Source organism: Mauremys mutica, chromosome 12, assembly GCF_020497125.1.
Source record: "Mauremys mutica isolate MM-2020 ecotype Southern chromosome 12, ASM2049712v1, whole genome shotgun sequence".
Taxonomy (NCBI): domain Eukaryota; kingdom Metazoa; phylum Chordata; order Testudines; family Geoemydidae; genus Mauremys; species Mauremys mutica.
The window spans coordinates 39,924,746-39,937,302 of NC_059083.1; the positions used below are offsets into that span (position 1 = coordinate 39,924,746).

At 46.8% G+C, this 12,557-nt stretch overlaps 1 protein-coding gene across 1 annotated transcript in view; it reads right to left on the reverse strand.

Annotated features, from left to right (window-relative positions):
- Positions 1 to 12,557, reverse strand: part of LOC123346788 (E3 ubiquitin-protein ligase TRIM39-like) — an 81,213-nt gene that overhangs the window by 59,790 nt on the left and 8,866 nt on the right. Inside the window, exon 3 of the mRNA XM_044984248.1 lies at positions 12,111 to 12,227. Coding sequence (XP_044840183.1) covers positions 12,111 to 12,227 — 117 coding nt within the window. The remainder of the gene's footprint in view (positions 1 to 12,110; positions 12,228 to 12,557) is intronic.

Genomic DNA, 12,557 nt, shown 5'->3' on the forward strand with positions numbered 1-12,557 from the left:
ACCAGTGTCTGTTCTAGGTGGCCCAGAGCCAGAGACACAGGGGTAACATATAGGAAAGGGGTCAGCACTATGACATCAATATAACCTTTGTGCCCCACCCCCCAACACACACACTGCATCTGAGGCCAGCAAACACAAACACACTTGAAAGAGAAGCAAGAGGCAGTAGGATTTCCGGGAGGGAAGAGGGATAATTCTCTGTGCATCAGCCACCCCCTCCCCTGCCTGCAGCCCCCTCTCTTCCTCACCCAGAGCCAGGACTGTGGGCACCCAGGGCTGGCAGCTTCCCCAAAGCAGCAAACCCCAACCTTGCTGGCCAACTTTGGCACTGTAGACACTCCTGGCACATGGCTCTGCTGGCCTTTTCCACCATCCCACCTCCACCCCATGTGTAAGGGGACTGTTGCCCCCTTACTAACATTCAGTGGGGGTGTTTTGGTTGCTAGTTCTCAGCACTAAAAGGGGTGGGGGGGTCAATGGGAAATCAGGACCCTGCAACTGACAGTCTCCAGGAACAATGGCGAGAGGCCAATGCTCCAGGTCAGCCTGATTGACAGGGTGGGCAGACTAATCAGGGAGACAGAAGGCCAGGGTGGGTCCCATCCTACGTGTGAGCTGGAATTGCCTGGGTCAGACAGAGTGGGGCCAAGCTAAGGAGAAAGCAGGGGGCCAAGCTAAGCTGGAGAGCAGAGCCGTGCTAGATCCAGAGGGAACAGAGCTGCAGCCACAGAGCCAGAGACACAGCCCAGGGAGAGCAGATCCTGTGCTGGGAGCAGAGCTGCAGCCATAGAGCCAGGCGTGGTGAGCAACTGGGGCCAGCCAAGCAGGGGCGGCTCTAGCGATTTCGCCGCCCCAAGCACGGCGGCACGCCGTGGGGGGCGCTCTGCCGGTCGCCGGTCCCGCGGCTCCGGTGGACCTCCCGCAGACGTGACTGCAGATGCTCCACCCCAGCCGCGGGACCAGCAGACCCTCCGCAGGCATGCCTGCGGGAGGTCCACCGGAGCCGCCTACCGCCCTCCCGGCGATTGGCAGAGCGCCCCCAGCGGCATGCCGCCCCACGCACACTCTTGGCGTGCTGGGGCCTGGAGCCGCCCCTGCAGCCAAGAGGGGGACCTTGGGCAAAGGGCCCAGTGCAGAAAGACACCCCCAGCCAAGGGTCCTTGCAGGCCAGGTTGGGAGGGGGATCTTAACCTGATGGAGGGCTGGGAAGAAGGGTCCCACCACCCAAAGCCTGGAGGTGTGTGGCCACCACCATTGCAAGTGTCCAACCCACAGCATCCCTGCTGCACAGCCAGGGCCTGAGACAGAGGCCTGGGACCTATGAGGAACAGACTGTGAACTGCCTTGATGTCCAGAGGCACTCTTTGTAATGTTCCCTGCCACAGAGCAGCATGGTGTGTTTTCCTGTAACCTTTCCCATTTTTCCTTATTCTTTTTTAAAATTAATTGTTAATTAAACAACTTGTATTTGCTTTAAACTGTATGGAATAATCAGTGGGTCAGGGAGGTGCCCAGTGCAGAGAGGTACCCCAGAGTGGGGACACCCTAGCCCCTCTCCTAGGTGACCACAGCAGGTTTGGGGGTCGAGCCCCCCAGGAATCCTGGGCCCAGCCTTGTTGGGGTTACAAGGACTCTGCCAGACAGGAGAGTGGAAGGGGAGTCCTCAAGGGCAGGGAGGCCTCTGGGTAAAGGAAGTGGGAGCCAGGACTCAGATCCTTTCGCTAGCCCACTTCACCGGAGTAGTGCGGAAGCCAGGAAAGTTCCCCGCAATAGCGGGACCATTCTCCCGCTTATACATGCAATGATTCCCAACAGCAGAGGATCCCTCCCAGGTTGCCACATGCTGCCAGGTGCAGACACCCTGTGCTCAGTGATACCGACCAGCCTGACAGCCCAGGAGAGAGAGGGAACTGCGCTCTATGGGGATCCGTAGCTGAGGGTTACCCCTAGCCCCTCCCCAACGGAGGCAAGGAAGTCCTGACCTACTGGCCCTGCCAGCCACAGCTCAATTCTTTCCCCCATGATCTGAGTGGACCCCACTCCTTTATCCTGCCACCCCAGATGCCAGGTCCCAGCCTCAGTCTGCCCATGGCCTCCAGTTGAATCTAGTGCTGCCGCCTGCCTGTCAGTGACTGCATGTCTCTGTGCCTGGCTCTTAGCCTTCCCGTCTCATGCCCTGTCCTGTCACCCTCTGCCAGTGACTGGGTGTCTCTGTGCCTGGCTCTTATCTTAGCCTTCCCACCCCAGGCCCTGGTCTGCTGCCCTCTGCCAGTGACTGGGTGTGTCTCTGCCTGGACCTCAGCCTTCCTGCCCCAGCTCCTGGCCTGCTGCTGCCTGCTATGCACAGGCAGCCTCCGGAGAGCCCTCCTGAGACCATTTTCCCCAAAATGCTGTGTATTTGGTTGTCATGGTAATAGAATCTTGTTGTTGCTATGGCAACTGAGTTAGATTATTAGGGGATAGCCCAGCCAGTTTTGACTGGTTTTTGGTTTGTTCAGTGTGTGGCAATAAATGGCTGCTTTTAAGCTTTACAGCTCTCTGTGTCTCCAGTGATTTCTTCCTAAAATGGTTGCCCCCAAGGATATAACATGTAGAGATGAGGGTGGGATTCCTGTGCTGCCCCAGTAATGGAAGTAGAAGGTACAAAAAAACCAAAAAACCTTTTTGCTGTTGGCAGGGGATGAGAACTGGCTTGTTTGCACTGACTGTGCAAACTGAAACTAAAACCATGGCTACACTTAGGGGGCCACTGGAACCCTTTGAGGAGACTATAGTGCAGTGGCCTGTATATACTGAGCATTTTGAGCTTTTTGTTATTGCAAATGACATTACAGAAGAGAAGAAGGTGCCAATATTCTTAAGTGTTGTAAGGGCTAAGACCTACTCCCTGCTACACAGCTTACTACACCCTGTTAAGCCTGAGACAAGATCTTACAGTCGCATTGTGGAAATCCTGGAATCCCATTTTTCTCCAGCTTTAAGGCAACAAAAACTGTTCTGAAGATGTATATGGGAGAAGCTGTGCCCATGTTTGGCACTCCTGATGTTAAGGTGGACCTCAGTGGACAGGCTGCTAAATTGCCACTGTTTGTGGTGAGAGGAAATTACTCAGCCTTAATGGGTAGGTCTTGGCTTAAGAAGATTCAACTGAACTGGGCAGAAGTGCACAAAATGACTAAAGAAGACAACGATCTGACCCCTATACTACATGCTGCTGGTTTTGGAGAGGATCTGGGAAGTATGAAGGGAATCACTGTGACATTGAACATTAAACCTGACAGTCAGCCAAAATATCTGAAAGCCCGAACTGTGCCATATGCCATCAGGCCAAAAGTTGAAGTGTACCTGGAGCGCCTGGTCACAAATGGAGTCCTAATAATACCAGTTACCCACAGCTCATGGGCAACTCCTATTGTTCCAATAGCGAAGAAAGATGGTTCCTGTTGTGTATTTGGTTGTTGTGGTGGTTGTTCCTATGGCAACTGAGTTAGATTATTAGGGGATAGCCCCAGTGGTTTCCCCAGGAATTGAAATTAGGGGGGGGTGTTCGAATTTACAGGGGGGGTGTCAGGACTGATGAAATATATAAAAGAGATATGAATAAAGTAAATGTTTTGTTAGGATAATGCAAATTTAACATAAGGGTAATGCAAGTTACACCAAAACATATAACAGATCTAGATTTCTAAAAACATATATATTTTTTTAAAAATGTATTTAATTTAAATTGACTTTTGAAAAGTAAGCCATCATGGGGTAAGAGGGAAGTCCTCTCATGGATCAGTAACCATTAAAAGATGGGAAACAAAGGGTAGGAATAAATAATCAGTTTTCAGAATGGAGAGAGATAAATAGTGGTATCCCTGAGGGGTACCCGGTACTGGGACCAGTACTGTTCAACATACTCATAAATGATCTGGAAAAAGGGGTAAACAGTGAGGTGGCAAAATTTGCAGATGATACAAAACTATTCAAGATAGTTAAGTCCTAGGCAGACTGCGAAATGTTACAAAGGGATCACAAAACTGGATGACTGGGCAACAAAAATGGCAGATGAAATTCAGCGTTGATAAATGCAAAGTAATGCACACTGGAAAACAATCTCAACTATACATATAAAATGATGGGGTCTAAATTAGCTGTTACCACTCAAGAAAGAGATCTTGGAGTCATTGTGGATAGTTCTCTGAAAACATCCACTCAATGTGCAGCGGCAGTCAATGTTTCCAACATTCTGTTTGCTTTTTTAAAAAGAACAGGAGTACTTGTGGCACCTTAGAGACTAACGAATTTATTTGAGCATAAGCTTTGGGGGCTCCAGCCCACTTCATCGGATGTAGCCCACGAAAGCTTATGCTCAAATAAATTTGTTAGTCTCTAAGGTGCCACAAGTACTCCTGTTCTTTTTGTGAATACAGACTAACATGTCTGCTACTCTGAAACCTTTGCTTTTTAAAGAAAGGGATAGATAATAAGACAGAAAATATCATATTGCCTCTATATAAATCCATGGTATGTGTACACCTTGAATACTGGTGCAGATCTGGTCACCCCATCCCAAAAAAGATATATTGGAAATGGAAAAGGTACAGAGATGGGCAACTAAAATGATTAGGGGTATGAAACAGGAGGAGAAATTAAAATGACTGGGAATTTTCAGCTTAGTAAAGAGACAACTAAGGGGGGATATGATAAAGGTCTATAAAATCTTGACTGGTGTGAAGAAAGTGAATAAGGAAATGTTGTCTAATCCTTCACATAACACAAGAACTAGCAGTCACCCAATGAAATTAATAGGCAGCAGGTTTTAAAAAAAACAAAAGGAAGTACTTCTTCACACAACATAAAGTCAACCCGTGGAACTCTTTGCCAGGGGATGCTGTGAAGACCAAAACTATAACAGGATTAAAAAAAGAACTAGATAAATTCCTGGAGAATAGGTCCGTCAGTGGCTATTAGCCAGGATGGGGATGGATGCAACAGCATGCTCTGAGTGTCCCTAGCCTGTTTGCCAGAAGCTGGGAATGGGAAACAGGGGATGGATCACTTGATGATTACCTGTTCTATTCATTCCCTCTGAAGCACCTGGCCTTGACCACTGTCAGAAGACAGGATACTGGGCTATATGGACCATTGGTCTGACCCAGTATGACCATTCTTATGTAAAAATTAATTATAATAATAAAAATGTTTAGTACAGAAACTCCCCAACACGACCTCTCAAGATAGCAACAATGTGAGATAACAACCTTGGCAAATAATGCATTTTAAAAATCTTGGCCTACTAGGAAACATATTTATGTAAGTTTCCATTCCCAGTCACAAATCCAGCATTCTGGAGAAAAGTCACTAAAATATAGTCCAACAAACCAATGTTTATTTAATGTGCCCCTTATTTAAGTTGTCGGAGGTGCTTTCAAGTGAGTACACCTCCCAGGTGGGGGGCAAGAAGGCACCTTGCTCGTTCCTCCAGCTGCTCACTGTTCACTCTGGCCACAGCTATTCGTTGTGCCACCGTTCACTCCACTGCTCTGTTGTCACCTTCTGCTGCCACCTGCCACTGTGACCTCTGCAAGTTGGTATCTTGTGGTTCCACCAGCTCTCAGTGATTTCAGCTGAACTCTCAGTGGGGGAACCTCGCTGCTAGTGCAGTCTGGGCTGTCTTTTACACAAAAACACTGTCCCCACAGGAACACTGTCCCCACAGCAAGACTAAGCAATTGGGACCTGATTATCAGTGATTTCAGCTGCAGTGGTCACTTAACAGAACAAAAGACTCTCTATGGAGCCTAATCAGCTCTGTCTTTAAACAGTGGAGAGAGACAGGTCCCCATCCTCTCTTTTGATGCCCTGAATCAGCACAGGCTAAGTACAGTTCTACTGCCCTTTCCTCATACAATAAGAACAACATTTCATTCCTCCACCCCCACCCCCGCATTCAAGTGATTTGTAACCCAACCCCAGCCAAAATTTATCACTTGGGCAACACAGCTCTGTTTGTTGGATACCTAGGTAGATTAGGTGTGAATGTAAATACAGTCTGGTCCTGAAGCCTTTCCCCCCAGCCCCCAGCTCATCATTAGCTGTCAGGGAGAGCTCATTTAGACTTTGGTTACAAATCATCATTTGAAATTATTAGGTTGGCCAACATCACTGAAATGAATGCACTGACATTGTCATAAAAAACAACAGCTGTATAAGGAAGCTAGTCTATGTTCATACTTTTCAAATCTATTATACTTTCAGATACATGTATTTTATCATACACTGTAAATGCTTTTAAAGTGTGTATTAATGTTTCAATTTCAATTCAAATTTCCAAACAGTCACTAAATTGGCATGTTTCGGAGTAGCAGCCATGTTAGTCTGTATCCGCAAAAAGAACAGGAGTACTTGTGGCACCTTAGAGAATAATAAATGTATTTGAGCATAAGCTTTTGTGGGTCCACTTCATCGGATGCATAGAATGGAACTTATAGTGAGGAGATATATATACATTCAGAGAACATGAAAAGGTGGGAGTTGACCAACCAACTCTAAGATGCGCTATTGTCAGCAGGAGAAAAAAAACTTTTGTAGTGATAATCAAGATAGCCCATTTAAGACAGTTTAACAAGAAGGTGTGAGGATACTTAACATGGGGAAATAAAGTCAATGTGTGTAATGGGTCAGCCATTCCCAGTCTCTATTTAAGCCTAAATTGATTGTATCTCGTTTGCATATTAATTCAAGTTCAGCAGTTTCTCCTTGGAGTCTGTTTTTGAAGATTTTCTGTTGCAAAATTGCCACCTTTAAATCTGTTACTGAATGGCCAGAGAGGTTGAAGTGATCTCCTAGTGGTTTTTGAATGTTATGATTCCTGATGTCAGGTTTGTGTCCATTTATTTTTTTGCATAGAGACTGACTGGTTCGGCCAATGTATATGGCAGAGGGGCATTGCTGGCACATGATGGCATATATAACATTGGTAGATGTGAAGGTGAACAAGCCCCTGATGGCGTGGCTGATGTGATTAGGTCCTACCCTGGTGTCACTTGAATAGATATGTGGACAGAGCTGGCATCGGGCTTTGTTGCAAGGATAGGTTCCTGGGTTAGTGTTTTTGTTCTGTGGTGTGTGGTTGCTGGTTACTATTTGCTTTAGGTTGGGAGGCTGTCTGTAAGCAAGGACAGGCCTGTCTCCCAAGATCTGGGAGAGTGAGGGATCATCTTTCAGGATAGGTTGTAGATCTTTCAGGATGCGCTGGAGAGGTTTTAGTTGGGGGATGAAGGTAACGGTTAGTGGCGTTCTGATATTTTCTATGTTGGGCCTGTCTTGTAGTAGGTGACTTCTGGGTACTCTTCTGGCTCTGTCAATCTGTTTTTTCATTTCAGCTGGTGGGTATTGTAGTTGTAAGAATGCTTGATAGAGATCTTGTAGGTGTTTGTCTCTGTCTGAGGGATTGGAGCAAATGCGTTTGTATTTTAGAGCTTGGCAGTAGACAATGGATTGTGTGGTGTGTCCTGGAGGGAAGCTGTAGGCATGTAGGTAAGTATAGCGGTCAGTAGGTTTCCGATATAGGTTAGTGTTTATGTGACCATCGTTTATTAGCACAGTAGTGTCCAGGAAATGGACCACTTGTGTGGATTGGTCTAGGCTGAGGTTGATGGTGAGATGGAAATTGTTAAAATCATGGTGGAATTCCTCAAGGGCTTCTTTTCCATGGGTCCATATGATGAAGATGTCATCAATGTAGCGCAAATAGAGTAGGGGTGTTAGGGGATGAGAGCTAAGGAAGCGTTGTTCTAAGTCAGCCATAAAGATGTTGGCATACTATGGGGCCATGCAGGTACCCATAGAAGTGCCACTGACTTGAAGGTATATATTGTCCCCAAATGTGAAATAGTTGTGGGTGAGGACAAAGTCACAAAGTTCAGCCACCAGGTTTGGCATGTAACTAGTTCACAAAACTGCGGGGGGAGTTTTTGGGGAAATTCAGGGGGGTGTACACCCCCCTTAGGGGTGTGTGTGTAGGAAAATTACTGGATAGCCCAGTGTGTGAAAATAAATGGTTGCTTTTTAAGGCTTACAGCTCACTGGTCTCAAGTGATTTCTTCCTAAACCTGCTGCCTCCAAGGATACAACAAAGTGGCGATGAGGGTGGAATCCCTGTGCTGCCCCAGCAACAGAAGGAAGTAAAAGTCAAGGTAAAGAAAAAGAAAAAATACCCTACCAAACTCTTTTAGCTGTTGCTTGTTTGCACTGACTGTGAAACTGAAACTAAAACCATGGCTACACTTAAAGGGCTACTGGAACCTTTTGACGAGAATATAGTGCACTGGCATGTGTATACTGAATGTTTTGAGCTTTTTGTTATTGCAAATAACATTACAGAAGCAAAGAAGGTGCCAATATTCTTAAGTGTTGTAGGAGCTAAAACCTGCTCCCTGCTACGCAGCTTACTATACCTTGTTATGCCTGAGACCAAATCTTACAGTGACATTGTGGAAATCCTGGGGTCCCATTTTTCCCCAAAACCACTCGTAATTGCTGAAAGATATAGATTCCACAAAAGAGACCAAAAAGAAGATGAAACAGTTGTACAATTTGTAGCAACTTTGAGAGAGCTAGCAGAACACTGTGAATTTAAGGGGATGTTAAATGATGCCCTGCGTGACAGGTTAAGTGTGTGGCCTGTACAGTGAAGCTATACGGAAGCGCCTATTGACAGAGGCCCAAATTACTTTACAGAAGGCTGTTGATATTGCAGTCTCCATGGAACTGGCTTCAAAGGAGGTGCAATACACCGGTGCATCCCCGAGGGTGCATAAAGTGTCACACGAACTTACCCACAAAACTGTGCAGAGTCAGGAATGTTACCGCTGTGGTAAGCCGGGTCACCAGGCATCAGAATGCTGGTGTAAGGATCTGGTTCGTCGACACTGTGACAAAAAGGGACACATTGAGAGTGCCTGTAAACAAAAGAAAAAGAGGCCTGTGGTCTGGCCGACAAAAAGAGGAATCCTGCATACCCTAGAGCAGACCCAGGATGATCAAGGTGACACCTCAGCACAAGAGGAAGTGCCACTGCATGTTTTGTCTTTGGCAGTGGGCTCACATGAATACTGGGTAACCCTGTTGTTGGATGGCAAACATATATGCATGGAACTGGACACCGGTGCAGCCGTCTCGCTCGTCTCCAAGACTGTGTATAAAGAAAAGCTACAGTATCTTCCGCTTAAGGCAACAAAAACTGTTCTGAAGACGTATACGGGAGAAGCTGTGCCCATGTTGGGCACTATTGATGTTAAGGTGGAGCACAATGGACAGACTGTAAATTACCAGTGTTTGTGGTGAGAGGTAACTACCCAGCCTTAATGGGTAGTTCTTGGCTTGGGAAGATTCAACTGAACTGGGCAGAAGTGCACCGAATGACTAAAGAAGAAACCGGTCTGACCCCTATACTAAGGAAACATGCTGCTGTTTTTGGAGAGGATCTGGGAAGTATGAAGGGAATCACTGTGACATTGAACATTAAACCTGACAGTCCACCAAAATATCTGAAAGTTCGAACTGTGCCATATGCCATCAGGCCAAAAGTTGAAGCGGACCTGGAGCGCCTGGTCACCAATGGAGTCCTAATACTAGTTACCCATAGCCCATAGGCCACTCCTATCATTCCAACAGTGAAGAAAGATGTCTCTCTCCGGATCTGCGGTGATTTTAAAGTCACTGTCAACCCAGTGTTGTGTGTAGAGCAATACCCGCTTCCCCGCATCAATGACCTCTGGCTGGGGGACAAAAGTTCAGTAAGACTGATCTGCGTCAAGCATATTTACAGATGCACATCAATGAAAAGTCCCAAGAGCTGTTGACTATTGTGACTCATAAGGGGCTTTACCGATACTGTCACCTACCCTTCGGAATAATGTCTGCTCCCTCCCTGTTCCAGAGGGTTATTGACCACATCTTGTGTAACTTGTCAGGAGTTCAGTGCTGTCTGGATGACATCCTGGTCACTGGAAGGAATGAAGAGGATCACTTAAAGAATTTAGAGGCTACCCTACAAAGACTGGAAGAGTATGGCCTATGAGTCCGCAAAGACAAGTGTGAATTCTTCCAGCCCTCTGTTGAATATTTGGGATACATCATTGATGCTGTGGGTATTCATAAGGCCTCTGAAAAAATTAAGGCTATTGTGGAGGCTCCCCCATCTCGAAATGTAGCCAGCTGCGCTCCTTTCTAGGACTATTGAACTAATATGGAAAGTTCGTCTCACAGTTAGCCACACTGCTAAAACCACTTCACGAATTCCTTGGGCAGAACAAGACCTGAAAGTGGACTGAAGCTTGTAATGTTGCATTTAACAAAGCTAAGGATGCATTGCTAAATTCTGAATTTTTAATGCACTTTGATCCATCCTTACCCCTACAATTGGCCTGCGATGCCTCCCTGTATGGAGTGGGAGCAGTGTGTCACACAGTATGCCTTCGGGAGAAGAGAGGCCTCTTGCTTTTGCTTCACGCACTCTAAGAAAAGCAGAAACTAACTATGCCCAAATCGAAAGTGAGGCATTGGGAATCGTTTTTGGAATTTGGAAGTTTCATCAGTACCTGTATGGGCAGAAGTTTACTCTTCTCACAGACCATCGACCTCTGACGTCAATTTTTGGACCCTACACAGGCATTTCCCCATTAGCTGCTAGTCGTATGCAACGTTGGGCATTGTTACTTTCAGCGCACACATATGAAATCAAATATCGGAAATCCACTCTGCACGGCAGTGCAAATGGCCTCTCAACGTTGACTTTGCCAGTCAAACATCAAGATAGTGCCCAAAAGGAAATCTTCTACTTTGAACAGGTTGAGAATACACCCATCACTGCTACTCAGATTAAGAAGGCAACTCGCGTTGACCCAGTATTGTCCCAAGTTATGGACCTGGTGATGCAGGGAAAATCTTGACAAACCTCCCTGGTCTCACCCGACCTTGTTACCTACATGTCCAGGAGGATGGAGTTATCGATCCAATCTGGTTGTGTGTTGTGGGGGAGACATGTCATTATCCGACCACCGCTGAGATCACAGATGTTAGAACAGCTACATTCTGGTCACTGTTGTTGCCGGCACAAAGGCCTGAGGCGACAGCAACAGTGGTTCGTTGCCCGGTGTGCCTCGCTCCAATAGACACACCAAGGTGGAGAAGCAAAGGTTTATTTGAGATCTCAAAGCACGGTACTTGGAGACAGACAAGTCTCAAATCAAGCACACTCCATACAAGCAGCTCTCTCTCTTTATACATGATTTCAGCTAAGCATCTCTATTACCCCCACTGCCCAGCCCACCCTTCCTCCCCCTTCTTCCCTCCCTTCTAGTTCCCATATAGCAGATACATTATAAAGTAGCAATTATACTAAGCAAGTTAAATCATACTTGGCAGCAAACATATTATCTCGTTAGTAACTTTTTCCCGACCGGTTATTTTGTTTAACTCCCTCTGTGCTATCCAGGTGCAAGCAGGAATTGCCTTCTGGTATCAGTGCTGCACTGATAACACATTCCATTCTCGGTTACTGACTTGTAAGGTCGATCCGAGTTTAAACATGGGTGCACTGTGGGCAAGCGTAAGGCAACTTTGGTTTATTTAGGCCTAATACAGGGAGGCCTTATTGGCACTGTTGTTTTCCACCCTTCTGTTAATACTGGGCCATGCCTGGTGCCACCAACAATTCCCTCCTTTGAGAATACTCAACAAACCTTTGGCTGAGTGTTCTCATATACTGTGGACAAAATGTAATTGAGTTCCATGGAGCTGAGGCTGTCAATGAGAGGGTACATAGGGACCTTCGGGGCACGGGGGGCACAAAGTTTACGGAGGAGCAGTTTAAAACAAGCAAGCAGGAGGAGGGTGACCAGGCACAGTACCACACCTGTGAGGAGGAGACGCACAAGGCCACTTCCCAGTCCTCCTAGGTTGGGCAACCAACTCCAAAGGGAATCAAAAATTGTGGGTTCCCTTTCCTGGGCCTTCCACTGCTCGAAAGCCTGTTCGGCTGACAGGATGTGTTTGTTAATGTCCTGTGAGTTTTCTGGGACATAAGTACAACATTCATTTCCAATAAGGGCACATACCCCGCCCTGAGAAGCCAAAACATAATCTAGGGCCTGTCTGTTTTGCAGGGCCAGCAGCCGGAGCTGATAAAGCTCGGAGTTAAGGCTTTTCTCTATGGCCATGGTCTCATTGGCAAACTTGGTGAGAAACGTAGAGAGCTTACGGTAAATTTGAGACAGCCGTCCCACCCCATAAGATGGGAGGAGGATCATGCCAAGTCTGTCTCCCTCCTTAATGGGCTCTGGGGTGGCATACAAGGACCTACGCTGCCTGGGGCGACCAGGGGGCAGCTTAGGGAGTACTCGAAGGGGAGGGGCAAGATATCCTACATAACAACTTCCATACCACCGATTTGGGAGCCACTTATAGGCAGAGGTACCGCAAATGTAAAAGGAGTGGCCATTTCCTACCAACCCATTATTCCCACTTCTCCATTGTCTTGCTTTGGCACCACTGAGAGTTCTAAA